General features: G+C 42.6%; 2 protein-coding genes across 2 annotated transcripts; both read right to left on the bottom strand.

The window, feature by feature from the left end:
- Positions 1-603: 603 nt before the first annotated feature.
- On the bottom strand, positions 604-7,839 carry LOC308166039 (lysosomal-associated transmembrane protein 4B-like; the record flags this gene model as incomplete). The annotated part of the gene is made up of 7 exons (XM_080540268.1): positions 604-797; positions 3,045-3,143; positions 4,370-4,468; positions 4,576-4,698; positions 5,062-5,135; positions 6,958-7,075; positions 7,747-7,839. 7 exons carry the CDS (start codon positions 7,837-7,839, stop codon positions 720-722), a joined length of 684 nt encoding a protein of 227 aa, XP_080396394.1. The 3' UTR covers positions 604-719.
- A 405-nt stretch (positions 7,840-8,244) lies between these two features.
- Positions 8,245-16,227, bottom strand: LOC308166032 (protein LYRIC-like). Its single transcript, XM_080540260.1, has 13 exons — positions 15,560-16,227; positions 15,132-15,248; positions 14,192-14,273; positions 13,736-13,879; positions 13,255-13,305; positions 12,906-13,064; positions 12,730-12,810; positions 12,554-12,619; positions 12,333-12,460; positions 10,939-11,049; positions 10,620-10,730; positions 10,330-10,447; positions 8,245-9,674 (listed from the first exon to the last, which is right to left on the bottom strand). Exons 1-13 carry the CDS (start codon positions 15,896-15,898, stop codon positions 9,610-9,612), a joined length of 1,572 nt encoding a protein of 523 aa, XP_080396386.1. The 5' UTR covers positions 15,899-16,227; the 3' UTR covers positions 8,245-9,609.
- Between the last annotated feature and the right edge of the window lie 802 nt (positions 16,228-17,029).

The following is a 17,029-nucleotide window of genomic DNA, read 5'->3' on the forward strand; positions in this document are numbered from 1 at the left end:
GTTGAAGATAACACAACTTTGCACACACACACTTATAAAGTGTACAAAGTATAGCTGATTTATAACTTTTGGGCCTCGATTATGTTAGATTACAGGCATGTGCAGTTCTTTGGAATCCTTCCACTCATAGTGACACTTCATACATCATCTTCTCAAAAGGCAATCAAACGCTGATCACAAACTTCTCAAAGAAACACTTTTTATCATCTTGGGTGATACAATTTAATTGTATACAAGTGTTTGATTTAAATTGCGCCGGTCTCTCAAAACATTTTCTGACAATAGAGTACACACACACACGCACGCACACACACACACACACACACACACACACACACACACACACACGCACACACGCACACACGCGCACACACGCACACACACAGAGCTGATAGAAAAGTAATTAATAAAAATATATATCCGCTATAACACTCACTTTCTGCTCTCATATTCTATCCCACTCCAAATCTAGTTGCATATCACTTTCTGGATACTTACATTGCAACAAATGGAAATAAACAACTGGAATGAAACAGTATAATGATGATAATAATACGACACAGTAACACTACAGGTCAATCCAACTGCTAAGGAGGAGGAGAGGATCAGTAACATATGGGAGGATATGGGGTCAGAAGAGAAGCTGATGGAGATGGGGTTGTGTGTGCCAGGCTGTAGTCAGGTCCAGTCAGCAGGCCGATGGTTCTGGTCCAGACCCCTTAGGCTGCAGTGTAAGGGGGAGGAGCGGCGTACTTGGCCTGAACAGCCACAGTGTCGTCATATGGAGGTAATAGCACCTGGGAAAAAAGAATGAAGAATGATCAGGCGGAGGATGAGACTGAAATCAGAGGGAAACGTTTCCCAAAAAAACAGATAAAAACGCTATTTTGTGGTCAGCTATGGGTGAGAACACCTTCCTGTCATTGGAAGTGGTGAAGACGAACCATGGCAGAAGTACAGGTATTTGTCTACACGCCTCTTATATGCTCTTGAGGATAGAGTGAAGCTCTCAGAAGTGACACCCAATCCGTCATTGTGGCCTAATATAGAGGATAAATTATAGGATTTCAAAGCTGTGACTGTTATTGAATATTGATGGGTGGAGGAGTAGAAAACACATACTGTTAATATGGAGCGTGGAAAGAAAGGCCAATGACATCCACAGGCCACATTCATCAGCAAGTCATTCTGGTACAAGTCAAGACAAGTTCAGTCGGCCAGATCAGTCATAGACTCTACAGGGAGTACATTACAGATGACGAGGTAAAGGAGTACCGTAATCTGTGGCTCCGACACTACCGTGGGAAATGGCAATGCAGAGTGTGTGTATCGCAGATGTATGTGACCTCTTCCTGGTTTTCCTATTGACACAGACAACCTGGCACTCTCCATGGTCCAGATCACTTCCTATGGACCACTTCAGTGTAACATTGGTGCCTCACTGGTGTCTTCCTCAGTCAAAACAATAAGATGCATTGTGCATGTCAAGGTAGACCTCTCTGATCACAGACAAGTGATTTAATACTAAATCTTGGGATTTATGACCTGAAGCTATTCTACAGGTGCCTTGGTTAAGTTATTGAGTTTTCTCATATGGAATACATCACATGTGCAGTGCGGCGCAGTATGTCAAGACACAGAGACGAGCGGTCTATAAACCACAACATGCAAAGCTGGCTGCCTGTAGGGGGAATGAATTAGGTACAAAACAGAGCTAATTGAGAAAGCATAGCCGGAGAATACTGTTTTTCTAGCCTGCTTTGACTAATGACGTCAGTGGTTAAGAGCAGGCTTCTGTCCCCCCTTTATTGCTCAGGTGTTTTACGCATCAGGAGCTGTTGAAGCTACACCAAAACGTCACTCATTCCTCCGAATGTCCAGGAATGAATGAGCATGTTGATCCCTTTATTATGCATCGCAGGGTCAGGTAGATGAAGATCTAAAGGACAAATACACATCATTTATATTGTTTTATTTGTACGGTTCCACTGAGGAATAGATATTGTTTATCAAGGATGCAAACTATTGACAACTCAATCACCAAACTGTAAATTGTGATATGAGTAACCAAACATCAGGCATTTGGTTTTCTCAGGAGCAGGCTGAACAGTGTTGCTTAATAAGAGTTAAAACAGACTCCCTGTGCCGTACATGTTCTCAGGTAGTATTTCACCACTCCTGGTCCATCTGAGCTCAAATGTTGTATTAACTGTGGAGGAAGCCGTGTATCAGGAGCCAGGTGGCCAGACCTGGGCAACAGGACACCAGCAAGAGAGAGACACCCACCCAGAGAGCTTACTGTAGGCCTACTGTAGATAATACTAATGAGTTCACCAGTGTGGAGCTCCTATCCATGCAAAACTCTGCTACTTCCTTCCTCCTCCAACATGATGGCTTTACTGTCAGAACCTACGCACACAATAAACCTGATCTGTGAGACCAGGAATACGGGAGTCATTTCTCCATAGATTTGTGGGGTTTCGTTTTCTTTGGAAATGCACTTAAGCACCAAATCTCGATCAGATAAATGTTTCATAATAGATTTATGACAAACTGTAGTTTCTACAGAATGCAAAACAAAAAGCACAGAGATATTTTCATTCCTATTCCTTCAGAGGAATTCATGCCATTGAGCTTACTTAGCTTTTAACTTGCATTTGATGTTTTAGGAACATTTATACACATTTATTTAATGACGTAAAAGTATCTATTTTATCTGGCAACAAATCTGTTATTAACAGTATATTTGTTCAGCTTTGAGTTGGAAATGCATGGCATATTATTGTAGGAGTTAATGAACGTGCACAGATATCTGTGCAATAACAAAACTGTCAAAAGGGGACTGGTATTCATTAAGGAGGTCTGTCTAGAGTAAATGTCAGTTTGAAACCAAATTGGAGAAGATGGAAAGGAAACGAGCAAAGAAACTGGCAACAAGGAAAAACTGAATCCAACCACTTCCACCATACACTAATGTAAAAAACAGCTAAATTAAATGGTGGTATTAGTATGATTGATATAGGGGGTCATATCCTGCGACTTACCGTTGTGTCATTTGTAGTGGTGACGTACAACAGGACTTCTGTGGGGCTTCTGGTACTCACGTACTTGTAGCAGTTCCACACACACGCCACCAGGTAAGCCTGGAGGGTTAAATAGGTCAATACTAAGGACATGACATAAAAGAAAATTAAATCTTTAAATAGTTGCAAGACTAACTTGGCTGTCGCTATAGGATGACGGTCAGTGTGTATTCACAACCGTCGTGTATTCAATCAAGCTGGGTGTATTTTAAAGTACAGTATTTGACAAATTCATGGCTTAAATGGAAAAACTGACATCTATAAAGACTATTTTCATGCCTATTCAGAAGCATTTAGTTTACTCTGGAGTTGCACAAAAACAAGCTCCCAGTGTTTTCTTGACATCTTCAAATCATCAGTGTCTCAGCAGAAGCTGTGGTGGTCTGCAGCCAAGCACAACACCATCTGGTAAAGCTGTAAGAGCTCCATAAAAGAGACGAGGACTGAGCACTACAGTATATCCCACTACACATGCCACCTCAATGGATCAACACGTCTGCCATTTTTATTGCCTCGTCAATAATCTGGTAATATACTGCTTACTTTGTGGACCTCCTTAAAAATTCCAGGAAAGGAGACATTGCACATATCCACCTCACATTCAATTAGAATCTGGGCCAAATTTAATTGTATCTGATATGAATTTCGAATGAGGCACTACGGAAGATGAATTAGTATCCATTTGAAATTGGTATGAAGACTGAGTCACCATCATTACATCATAAGGATGTTATTCATTAAGAGGCCCTCTGTAAGGTATTCTTTAGCAGGGTGACACAGACTCTTACTCATCCTCCATCCTTTTTCTCTCAATCTGGATGGTCTTTGTACTACACAGGGCCCACAGGGGCGCTGAGGCAGCAGCGTAACTGGCAGGTTACCCAAAGGGGCTTTCACAATATCCTAAAACAGAGGTGTGCACTGTAGTGAGCCGTTGGCACCATTAGGCCACCCGTCAGAGCAATGAGAAAGCTCCCGAACCTGGATGGCCAAGAGCAACATTAACAAGGCACTGCATCAATGGCTCGCATTCTAGTGTTATGAAAACAACAGCCTTGAGGAAAAGCTCCTGCCAAGTCCTTTGAACTTCTACGTAACTTTCCCCAAGGCTCTTCCATAAAAAATAACTGGAATAATTCCTCAGACAACCGTTTTCCTCACTGTTACCTCACAATGTGTGCATTACTAGGGCTCATTTAAGTACATCCCTTTATAAGGTAACAGTCATTCTGTGTTATAGTTAAATCCATATGAAGTCTATACAGCACTTTGTTGCACAGTTGTACCTTGAAGCCCAGGATGCACCCGATGAACAGGAGAACGATGAGGACCAACCAAACGTTGCTCATGGCCATGATCTCCTCTCTATAGGGGAAGTTATCAGGCTGTGGGAGTGACAAGACAGGGTCAGAGACAGAAGCACCACTGTGAGCTTTGATGTAAACCAGAGACACTACGTTACTTAATAAGTGTAGGATCCTGGAGGCCTTACCAGTTGTTGGAGGTAATCTTGTATGGTGTTGGGGTACAGCACAATACTAACAGCGACCAGGGTGTTCAGTCCAAAGTCAAAGATTTGGTAGCAGAAGAACGGAATGATCCAGGCAGCATGTTGCTGAAATAACAAAAAATATTCTTTTGTTATTTAGTTTTAAGGAGAGGGAATATAATTTAAGGAGCTCAGGAAAGGCTGATAAATCTAGAGAGAGAAGAGAGTCAAACGTAACTGTTGGACCAACACAGAAAACATATGTTTCTGTTTGGGGGGTTTAGTGAGGGTAGTCCAGTGGGGAAACAGCCACCAAATCCATATCTATAAAACTAGTTTTTTAGAGGAATATTAAAGACTACATTTCAACAATCCCTTCACCGAACCCCCCATTTTATCTGTATTCTTTTGCACCTACTGTATGAATAATATCCAACAAAAGCAACTACAATCTATATTGTATACATAATAGAATGCTGTTGTTTTTACCTTATATGCACCATAGGTCGCCATTCCACATATCAGTATCATCAGCAATGATATTGCTGAAGCGATGCACATGTCTGGAAAAGTGGACACAATACAGGGTTCATAATAATACATGATAATGTTGCCATGCGGCGCTGTGTTGCTAAGAAATGTAACTGTAGCAAATGATAATAACTTTTTGTTCTTTTTTTTAAATCAGTTTTACAGATGGGGTCGCACTTCCCAAGGCGACTCCTAGGTGTCTCCCTCCGGGAGCCCGTTGATGCTGCCTCATTCCCTCATTCCCTGCTCCCCATCATTATGGACTAATGTGTTGCACCTGTTGTTTTTTTTGGCGCCTTTGTGTTTACGCCCACACACTTCCTGGCGCTACTTGCTAATTAATCTCTCTCCGTGAGCCCTGACGTGAGTTGTTCCATGTCACCAGTTGATTGTATTTCTGCATAGGTATTTGATAAGTGTTCTTCCTGTTGGGTTATTTTCGAGTTTAGTCCTTCCTTGCCCTATCCATATGTCAGGCTATTTTGGAGACTGTGTCTCTCCCCTTTTATTTTCGTGCCCTCTATTATTTTCTCAGTAAAGATAACTTTTTTTATTTTGCATTCGCTGCCTAACGCCTGCTCTTTATTCTGCACCACACCTGGGTCCACACCTTACGCCAAACCCTTAGGTACTCACTTCAACTTATCCTATTACAAAAAGGTGGACCCTGGGTTTTGCTTAGGTAAAAGTTCTCTATCTCTGACACTCTATCTCTGAATGTGACCCAACTTGCACTGTCCAGATGTGACCTGATGATGATGCAGCGATCCGTTCTTATTCTCACAAAAAAAGGTCTCAACTTGGCCACTTGTCTCACACTGGGATGTTGGACTTGCTTGCATCATTTTCATTAATTTGTCAGTATCTTTGATTCAATGACATAATCAGAGAATCACAGTGTGCTGTCTCTTTTATACACGGGCTGATGGTACATGTCATCTACCCATGCTGAAACTGGCCCCTGGGTAGTCTGACACTGTGACCAGTGACCTTCTCTTTTGAGACAGCCATGATTGGCTGTCTTTACAAAAGCATAAAAGACATTTATGTAATCTTCTTTTTGTAATAACCACAAGGGAAAGCAGAGGTCCTCGAATAGAACATTATTATTACATACATTAGAATTAATTGTCCATTACTGAAACACATTTTCAATTTACTGTACATTGCAATGCTGTTGGTTTTAACAACACTGTCCCTTTAATCCTCCCTATCTGCACAAAGCCAATAGAATACTGTGTAAACTACCTCGTATACTCTCCAGGCTTCTGTGAAAGAAGCCAGCATGCTTTAGCCTTTAAAGCCTGAACTGTTGTCTAATGCAGTGGCAGATTGGCCCATCCAATGGCAGGGGATCACAGGACGGTTTAATCCCCTGGAACTGGGACGGGTCAGTCAGTTTCAATCAGACCCTAGTGCCACTGGCAGACACATCAATTTGGCCAACATATGCTGTTGGGTGTTTCCAACCTGTGTGATATCTAGCTGATTTAGCAAGTTTGGAAATGTTCTATACAGATGGACATTAGACATGCATGCTCATGGGGTTTAGGATTTGATTTGTTTCACTCTGAAATTACCAGAATATCCCTGTTTGCATGGCATGGGATACATCACTGTCACGGCATTGTAAACAGCAGTGGTTGAAATATGTCTAAAATGAAAAACTGTAGGGATAGTCCATCTAAGGTATGCTTGACACAACTGTATGGATATAGTTGAGGATGAAAAATGCAATGATTTGGGTTAGTAATAATATGTAACCAAAATAATCAAACATGCGGTAGGACTTTGTGTGTCATCTGGATTGTTGCAGCGTGGGAGGCCTCTCTCAGACAGGTAAGCTCTACTTACTGGCGTCTTCCATGTCATCCAGGTCCAAGTCATTGGCCAGCTCAGCGCTAGTCAGGTGGTACTGGTCAGGATCACTGAGGGCCGTGAGGAGGATGAGCAACACCACCGCGTTGATGAGCTTAGGGACAGGGACAAAATGGACAGTCAAACTTACTTATAGCTCATAGCAGTGCACGTTCAATGTCAAAAAATGCCTCCATGAGGGACAGACAAACTCCACAAGCAGAATAGGTGGCTGAGCTTTTAGTAATGAGGATGAATCATTCATCACATGATTGCCTAATGGAAAATTCAATTCGTTATTGTCTGGCTTCTGCCTGACAGAGGACATGTCACTCTACCTGACCTGAATGACTCACTGAAAAATTCATAAGTGCTGGAGAGAGAATCCCTTTCCATTGGTGTTGAGTTCAGTTAACCCCTTATGGAACACAATAGCTAACTAGATAGTAGTCAATGCATGTGTGTATGTGCTGTATCATGCCTCATTATCATAGTAATACATAGTAGACTATTCTAATACATAGTAGACTATTCTACTATTATCATTATTTCATGTCCCCATCCATAATATACATTCAGCCCTATATTCACCAAAATAATTCACGAGACAACATTGTCATTACTTGAGAGTCCCCACTGAGAGACCACTATTTCCATAACAGACAATGTAACATTTGGCTTTTCCCATAATGATTACATGTTAGGCTAATGTTTTCTGTTGTTTACGTCCCGGCAGCACAGTATTTACATTGTCGCAATGACTGACAGATCGGAGACGATGCTCACCATATACCAGATGCCCAGGATGATGGTCCCTGTTCGGACATGGCAGCAGAGGCAGCAGCTAGTGGAATACCACCGGTCCCACGGGGATAGCATGTTGAAATCTGAGGCACCTCACAGCTTGATCATTTATAACTCTAGAAATGTAGGATTGAGAATCCAATTAAATCGACGTGAATACCGTTGCCCGCTGCGTCGCTGATAACCACCTATGAATGAACTGTCCGCAATTAGTGGTAACGGCGCAGTTAGACAGACAGCTTAACTCAGTTGACAAACACGCACCACGTGACCAAAGCTGGATCGGATCAGAGAGCCGGTGATGTAACCCGTCATTTCCAGAATGTACAGCCGCAAATTGAAATACATTGTAACTGCAATAGCTTAATGTAAGACATGAGTTTCCCTACCCCCCAAAAAAACACACTCACGCAACAGTTATATCAAAACATTTATTTAAATAAATCAGACAACATTGCATTCAGTATTTATCATATATTTTCAAAATTGAAGCAAATAAATATTTGATTTATTAATTTGTTCTTTAGAGGCAGACAGAAAACAGCGGGGGCAGTTTAGGGACCAGACTAATTATGCCCATCATTTGACCGAAACACATTAAAAACTACTTGTAGTTCACGCATCTACACAATTAAAATGTACTACTGATTAAGGCATCGAATTGGATTCCTGATTACTGCATAATCATCAACCCATCATACATGAAAGCAGATTGAAGCCATCCAGTTTATGGCATGGAACATCACTTTACACCGACCAGTCTGTTGTTTAACACAAGAGTATAATGTTAACATGTTATGATTACTGAGACTCCACATCAACAACGTACCCATACATCTCAAATGAACGGTAGAAAAGGGCCTTTATTTATTATTCAGTCTTTTTTTTAAATGTTTTTACATATGGCTTAGCTTTTCTTGAATTACAAAGAGGTTACAAAAGTTTTTTTTTTTTTTACTATTGACTCAACCACAGGTGGACAAGGAAGATACAGCCAGCAATAGTAGGAGAAGTACCCGTTGGGTCAGGACCTAACACGGTCAAAAAGAACAGCAAGAAGACGTTCTGGTAACACTTCCCATCACAGCATGGAGCAATAGCAGTAATTAATAGTTATTCACAATAAAATCATTGAATTACATTGTAACACCCATGTAAGTAATTTAGAAGACATCATTAAAGGTTAATTACGTGGTTGTCATATATAAATATGTTACCATGTTCTTGCTGTAATAGGAGGCGTTACCAACATTTCTCCAGGTGTACATCCTGCTGAACATTGATCAACCTGTAGTGTTAACTTGACGGTTTCATAACAGATATCATAAAAAGGCTCAAATAAAGACCTGTAATGCAATATGTAGACTAGTCTCATATAGCCAGATGACATCTGAAGTCTCCCTCTTCCTCTACATTAAATGTCATAGCTTTACCATCCAAATGTTAATCATGATCATTTTCTAGCTTTCTAAATCATAAATCTATAATGATTCAATGTCATAGAAAACCTATTACTCATACGAAAAGCGAACAAAGTCAAGCATGTGGGAGTGTTTGAGTGAGCAGAGGTTTAGGTGTACATGTATCTAGAATAGATGTTGCAATTGCTGCTATAATTTTCACACTGTCAAAGGATAACATTATGAGTCTGACATCAATCAGAAATGCAGCATTATTAGATTACAGTGCATGTAGTTCAGTATGCATGACTCTCCCTAAAGCTGGTTAGAAGTCTGATATTTTCCCCCTTAAAAATTACATGTACAATTAATTCATACAAAAAAAAATCTGTACACAAAAGGTTGCATAAACAGGATATGGAGTCTTTTGTGTGTCACTGTGGACTCATGTTTCCCTTCTTGCCTTCTTCTTTTTAACTTGCTTCACAGGTTGGCTCTCCTCTGCTTTTTCTGTGAAGAAACCGTTACAGGGAACATTTAAAACACACTTGTACAATTTAGTACAATTAAACTTATTTTAACATATAGGATCAAGATCAATATGGTCAGTAGAGAAACACAAACTTTAAGATCTCGAGTGTGAATAAGTGACTGATTGCAACATTGAGTGTGTGGAACTCTATGGAGGCTGAGGGTTATGGGAGGGGAAGCCCAGGGATATGCGAGGGCACTGCAGCAGCCTTGTGTTTGATGCATTAAGGAGCACGGCTGCTGGTGTGGCTGGGATAGCCATTCAAACAGAATGAAGCGGACGACATCTGGCAACAATCACCAGGCCCAGCCACTTCCTACGCCTCCGTAAATCACTAACATAACCTGCCTACTCTGAGTCGACCAGGGGACGGGACAGAGAGAGACATCTGGTGGGAGGAGGATGGTGAGCAAGACCACTTGGTGCATCATGGTGGCCCAGTCACTACTAGACACTACTACATTTAGGTGGTCTAATGGTCTTACTTTAAGTACTGAGCCGTATACCAAAAACAAGTGGACGATGACAAAAACCACAACAATAGTCTCAATTCATGGCTCTTTCATAAAAAAAATAGCTTGAGTTTCGACCGTGGTCTGTGTCAAAAGCAAGTGTCTGTGGCAGTGGTCTTACTTTGTGTTGGTGAAGGTAGGCTGTTCTGTTTGGCAGAGGTCTCTGTCTCCACTGGGGTCTCTGGCACTTGGGTGAGGGCTTTCTGGGAAATTTTGTCCTGAACCACTGCCTGTGGTCGCTGTTTATGAAACAGACACAAATACATATGTGATTATTACACAACACTAAACATAATAGCATAAACTCTACAAGATTATAATGGCAGCATTGAGCTAAAAAGAACAGCAACCATGGAATATAACATTCAAATGTCTATGAACCAACTGTAATTCTATGGTAGTAACACTCGCCTCCGCAGGAGCCTTCACAGTCTGGACAGCAGGAACGGCCTCCTGGACGGGCTGCTTCTTCACCACGGCCTCCTTCTCTGCCACCACCTCCCCCTCCGGCTCCTCGGACTCCTAACAGCCAACAAGGTACAATGAGGTGCTTGTCATGTGTAAGTGTGTAAAGGTGTGTTGTGATGGATGCTGTAACAAGTCTGAGTCAAAGTCAGTGATTGTGCCCAGATGCACGCCCCTGCACAATGTAATGCTGAAACCCCAAATCGTCCCCTCGCCCACTCCTAAACTCCAGGCTAACTCAAGTAATCCATCAGAGAGGTTTCACCTGTCCAACACCTGCATCCTCAGCCTGTTTCTTCTTTTTCTTTTTCTTCTTTTTAGATTTACCACTTCCATCAGTGGCAGAGTCTGCCTTATCCTTCTCTTCATCAGATCCCTGTGGAACAACAACACGCCAACTTAATCCAACAGCAGGTTCCCAAAGTCCTCACAGTCAAAACAGAGTTTAAGGCAAAGTTTTAAATTGCAGAGCAAATTTTGTAATACGAGATGGTTTATGAGGTTGAGATGAGTCACTGTTCAACAGAGGCTTCAAACTTAACAATCCCTACTTCCCCACTCCACTTCTTTGCGTAGGACATAGGTACAGGATATAGGATGGTCTCTTTACAAGCAAGCAGTAAAAAAAGCCAGATCTTCAGATCCTGCTACAAGTCTGTCTATTCTCAGTAGTATGTGTAATATAGGACTACATCCACACGTTTTTAAAATCTGAAATAAAACAGATCTCTTTTACACAAGTCTTCTGTTAAATTCAGAGAATCTCCAATGGGGCTTTGTGTGGCCCCAAAGTCATGTTACCACTACAGCTAAGGAGTGAAGAGGATATCATGACCCAATCTCAAATGTCTTCCTCACATTCTCCCTCCTCGCCTCCTTCTCAAAACACATTAGAGGAAAACGAGTGGAGGAACCTCAGAACTTATGGTCCAATGCATTTTAGAGGAGATGGTGTGGATAGGATACGAGAAGTCATGGAAAGGCGTATGAGATTTGGCCCCTCACCAACTGACTAGGGATGGGTTGGACTAACTGATTATTTTAATATTTGTTCCTGAGGGTCAAAGCCAATTTTTTACATTTGGACCCTAACATTTTTTCCCCATTCAAATAAACACAAATTAACGGACAGAACTAATGTCGGTTCAGTAGTAGAACTATTTGTTTTCTTATGTGTTTTTGGCTCTTCATTTTCTGTTCCACAAGCCTGCATCTGCTCTGTCAAAATGTTGTTTGGCTACCAAGTGATTTCATTGTTATCCTCCTTTATTAAAGCGTTCCTGTATGTGGCCTAGTATTGTGACAATCTTTTAGGTAGGCCTATGCTTTTTCATGTCTTGAGTTGATGATGTCCATTATGTGTACCATGCCTATGGGCGTAAAACTTTTTTTTTATGTTCTGTATTATTGTTGCTAAAGATGTTAGCCTTATTGAAGTATTTACAAGAAGAAATTCATGAGGACTTATACCAGAATAAATTCGATTTTTCACTAATAAAGTTTGTATTCAAGATATTAAGTGATTTCTTGCCGATGATCCATGGCTGCCTTTGTGAATGTTGGCACACATTAAGACATGTATTATTCGTTCATACCACCCACTGATTATTCAACCATGAAACATTTATAGAGTTATTTCCATCCCTACACCTGACAGACCTTGATGGCCTCAGTGAGCTGCTCCTCCTCGGGCGCAGGGGGGGGCGTCTCCACTAGGGGCTCCTCATAGTTGCCCCACACCTCTGCAGGGGCGTTCCAGTCAGAGCTGGGATCCCCGGACCCACCGTCTATGAAAGACACAGAAATAATTAACTCACACACTACATGAATAAATTAAATACTAAACAAAAAGGGCAGCGCAAAAGCTAATATTTACTTACTCAGTCCAGACCACTCATCTTCCACTTGAGGCTGGCTGGGCACAAACGTAGGCTGAGGTTCTACAGCTAGAACAGATAATAAGCAGACTCATCTGTACCATCACAATAGTAAACCATGCCATCTAGTGGCCAAAATTGGTACTCACTCAAACACATAGAAAATGTCTATCAATTACCAGCAGTGACAACTCCTAGTTCAGTGAATGAGGCTAGAAAGTCTGGCGTCTTTGGCTCTGCATCGATGACAGTCCACGAACCTAATACATTAGAAAACGTCAGTGAATACACCATTGAAAACATCATTCACATTCAAATTTGTATTTCCACTGCAGGCGAATGACCCCAACATTACCGTCAGTCTCCAGCCCCCAGAGAGAAGTCTCATTGCTCTTCTCTGATGTGGTCTGAGTGGCGGTCAAGTGCTCCTCGTCCGGACCAGTTGTATCGGACGGGCTCTTCACGGCCGGGTCACTCAGACTACCAGTCTCCACAACAGCTTCACTGCTGTTAACTGACACCGGACAGACACACAATTTGATACCCTTCCAGAATATCCACATATCAGCTTGTTGGCTGGCAGCACTTTAAATAGGATATCCAAGTTAAGGGTTTCCGACTAAGCTCACATGAGAACATGCTGTAGTGTAGTTTACAACTGTTAGCAAAAAGAAGAAAAAAAGAATTCTATTATGCAATCCTACCTTGAGGTGCAACCACATCTACTTTCTCAGCTTTGGTTCTGGAGGATTCCCCTGGGATAAATAAGGGTAATAACTCATTAGTCATCCCAGAAAAGCTGCACCTCATTAAATGACATGGCTACAATTCCATAATAGCCCATTGGCAAATGGAGGGCTGGAGAGCAGGCAGCACAGCCATGGTCCTGATAAACACACACACACTCCCAGGGAACAGTGCACTCAACAAGTGACAGTAGCTGCACCCCTGGGCTCTCAGGATTCTCAAGGGCCTATATTTATAGCAGTCTCCTCAACAAGGGACGAGCACCACACAACAACATCTTTATGAACATTCTCTCTCTAGATGGCAAATTAGTTTTGTTTACCCTTCATGGTGCTTGTGTGCGTGCGAGAGAGGGAAGGAGGTGGTGTGGTGTGTTGTGTTTAGGGCCAAGCCAAGGCCTGCTAACTGTGAGAGGTACAAGGTAGGATTAATCTTTACCCTTCTTCTTCTTCTGGACCTTGGCTGTTGGCGCGGGGGCTGAAGGCTCCACTCCCCCAGGGCTCCCTGAGCCATCACCGGCGGGCTTGTCTTTGCGGCGCTGCTCACGCTTCTCCTTGTTACTGACCTTGGTCTCCCAGGTGTCTGGGAGAGATAAGGAGACATGGAAAAGGATTAGGTGGGTTGAAGTGAGATATGAGGATGTCGCTGTGGTTCAAAAGATGAATACTTCATTCACTCAAAGTCCCTAATCTATTCAAAGAGGGTGGGGAAAAGGTCTAAGGGGAGGACGGCTGAATCTAATGAAAAAAACATTCCAAATTGTAGATTTGAACAGGTGCTCAGGAAAAACACCCTTCCACTTACCCCAGGACATGGGTTAGCTATATATATATATCCATATATAAACCAAATAAACATTTTCGCATGCTGTGTAATTGGTGCTTTATGCTGTACCTTCCTCTGGCTCTTTGCCAGCAGTAGTGACTGCCTTCACGTCTTTTACCACCGCTTTGGGCTTCTTCTTGATCTTCTTCACCTTGAGAAATCAATCAATCAATGTATGGTTGATTGATATAGAAACACATGTGCTGCACAGGAAATATGGTACAGAGAGCCCACACTTCAGCCCCTGAACCTCTATAAATGACCCATGTAATATAGCATTTAGCAGAACACTAAGCGACTTAGAGTGCATATATATAGTCCCAGCAGGTGTCGAACCCACAACCTTAGCACTGCTAGCACCATGCTCCACCAACTGAGCCACATTTGGTACCAAAGTCAATCAAATCAACACGGCTAGGCCATGTCTATATATAGTTGAAACCACATACAATCCTCAAATCCGTGTCTATTAGTACCTTGCCTTGACTTCAATACATATCTTCGAATACAAGATACACATAAATTTGCATAATAGCACTTCAGTGCAAATCAACGCAAAGTGAACTGATGAAGACCAATTACAGTCAGCTGGCTGGTGGTGACTAGGAGTTACATTCGATCATGAAGGCGCCACACTGGACACCAAGTCAAAGGGAGTCATCCTTTAGGATTTGCTGCATCTGCAAGTTAAGATGGCAACCTGACACTGGCAGCTGGCCCCCTCTATTTCACGGCAAGACAGTCCGGCAGTTATCACTACAACACCACTGCAGTGGCAGAAAAGTCTCAAGCAACCAAGTTCTTAACTACAATAAAGGAGGTTTGAATGATATGACATTATGTGGCGTCAAAATGTTTGTTATGACAACTTCGTGGCATGTCTTTGTAGAATAAGATCATCATAGATTAGGCTATATCAAGCAGTGCAACTTAGCATCACTTATAGCAGCCTTGAGTGCGCAGATGAAAGCATCCAAGCACTCAGGGCTCTCTATCATTAGCTAATTACCTCGGCGACCTTCTCAGTCTGGCCGTCTGCTGGGTGATGATGTGGCAGGACGTCTTCAGACACTTCCTCCTCCTGGACCTCAGCGACCGCTGCCGCACGGCCGTTTGACTGGGACTTCTGTTGGGATTGGAATTGAAAAACATACACTAAAACACTATATTTTCTTAGAAAATATGCAGAATAAGACTAGTATTATCCCAAACACTTCATACAGTCCAGATGAGCTAAGACACATTTGAAATATCACTGACACTGGCTAGCTGAATCTGAAGGTTTTTCCCAATAAGGAAGCAGCCATTCAATGAGAAGACTAGGGACGTGGCAAAGTACAACTTGCGAGTTGTAACGTCAAGTCAAGCAACAACAGCAGTTACTGTCAAATGCTCCATGCGAGACAACGTTAGCACAACCGGCTAACTCAACAGTACCTTCTCTGTGGGTTTCCTTTTCTTTTTGACCACCTGCTGGGTGACAGCTGCTCTGGGGGTCTCGACGCCCTCGTCATCGATGCTAGTGACGGTGGGTCGCTTCTTGAAGAGACCACGACAGGCCGAGGCCCACAAGGCCACCAGGAGCACCAGACCCAGGCAGGCCGCTAAGAAGACGACCCAGGGCGGGATCAGGACGGGCTTCAGACCCAGCAGGTCCACCCCCAGCTCCGAGTGCAGCAGGTCCAGACCGGCGGACAGAAGCTCGTTCAGACGACCGGCGATCAACTCGACCTGCTGGGAGGCGGCGTCCTGCCAGTGTTCTGCCATTTGCTGCATGGTTTCGTTGACTGGACAGAATAAGGCAAAGCTTTCTAGCTAAAAAATATTATTAAAGAACAGTTTTGACATCACGGCGAACAATTAAACCATCACCGCCTGTCAGGCACCGACATCCACCGAGCTGCTAACATTAGCTGTCCAAGCTAGCTAGCTAGCTGTCACTCTGGTCCCTAACCCCTAAACTGAAAGTTACCACCAATACAACCGCTGTCTGGCGTCTTAAAACGAGGTAGCCTGATCGCTGGTTAACCTAGCTGTCTTTTTCATTGACCGACTGTCTAGTTCCGCTGTAAGCCCCTCGTTTGGATCCACGTAGTCCTTCTTTCATCCAGTGACAAAGCAAGAAGGTTGATTTCAAGGAGTCTGTGCTTCAGAGAAGTGGGCGGGCCCCGAGCAGCATTCCGTCTAACGATTGGTGCAACGCACGCGACGTCATCATTGAGAATGATGGAGGTGTTCCTCATGGTGTGTGTGGGGTGAAGTTGACCATCCTCCAAGCTGAACACCAGTTTAACATTGATTGCTCCAGTCTGGGAGCAAAGTTCACATCTGTTACCACTGAATCCAAATCGTCCAACTGTTCAGTTACAACCTAGGCCATTTTGTCTCGTCGTGGTATGCTTGGGTGCATGTCCAGTGTCCTAAGCTGGTTTGTATAGTCACTATATATGTTATATATACATACACTATAATAGTGTAGTGAACTGTATCTAACACATTAAAAACAGCCTCAGGTTTATGAAGTAATTAGTCATGATGTAAACCATGTTCATGCAGAGAACAATACAATATACTAAAGGGAGAGACACTATGTGCAATATGACAACCCTAGGGTACATAAGGTTGCAGAGAATAGGAAATGTTAGAATAGGTATAGCATAGCATAGAGTACAGCAATAGGTTAGAATAGGTATAGCATAGCATAGAGTACAGCAGTGTTTTATTTGTACAGTATAGCATAGTGGATAGTGTACATAGCCTTTATTTGTGTAAACCAGCTCCTTTCCCTTCTTGTTTTTTTTAGTTGTTTTTTCTTTCCTAGCACCAGGGGAGCCCCCCCCCCTCCCAAATGTCGTTGTTTGGTACCTGTACTATATCAATGACAATAAAGACCATTCATTCATTCAT

This window comes from Nansenia antarctica (assembly GCF_963989245.1).
Source record: "Nansenia antarctica genome assembly, chromosome: 10".
NCBI classification, from domain to species: Eukaryota; Metazoa; Chordata; class Actinopteri; order Argentiniformes; family Microstomatidae; genus Nansenia; species Nansenia antarctica.

What these genes read in the sequence shown, in the direction of transcription:
- LOC308166032 (XM_080540260.1), bottom strand. Translation starts at nt 15,898, where the DNA reads ATGCAGCAAATGGCAGAACACTGGCAGGACGCCGCCTCCCAGCAGGTC. An exon ending in CTGGGGGCTGGAGACTGACG is followed by an intron (nt 12,811 to 12,905) that starts GTAATGTTGGGG and finishes CTAATGTATTAG; the next exon opens with GTTCGTGGACTGTCATCGAT. An exon ending in CTGTGAAGGCTCCTGCGGAG is followed by an intron (nt 10,448 to 10,619) that starts GCGAGTGTTACT and finishes TTTCATAAACAG; the next exon opens with CGACCACAGGCAGTGGTTCA.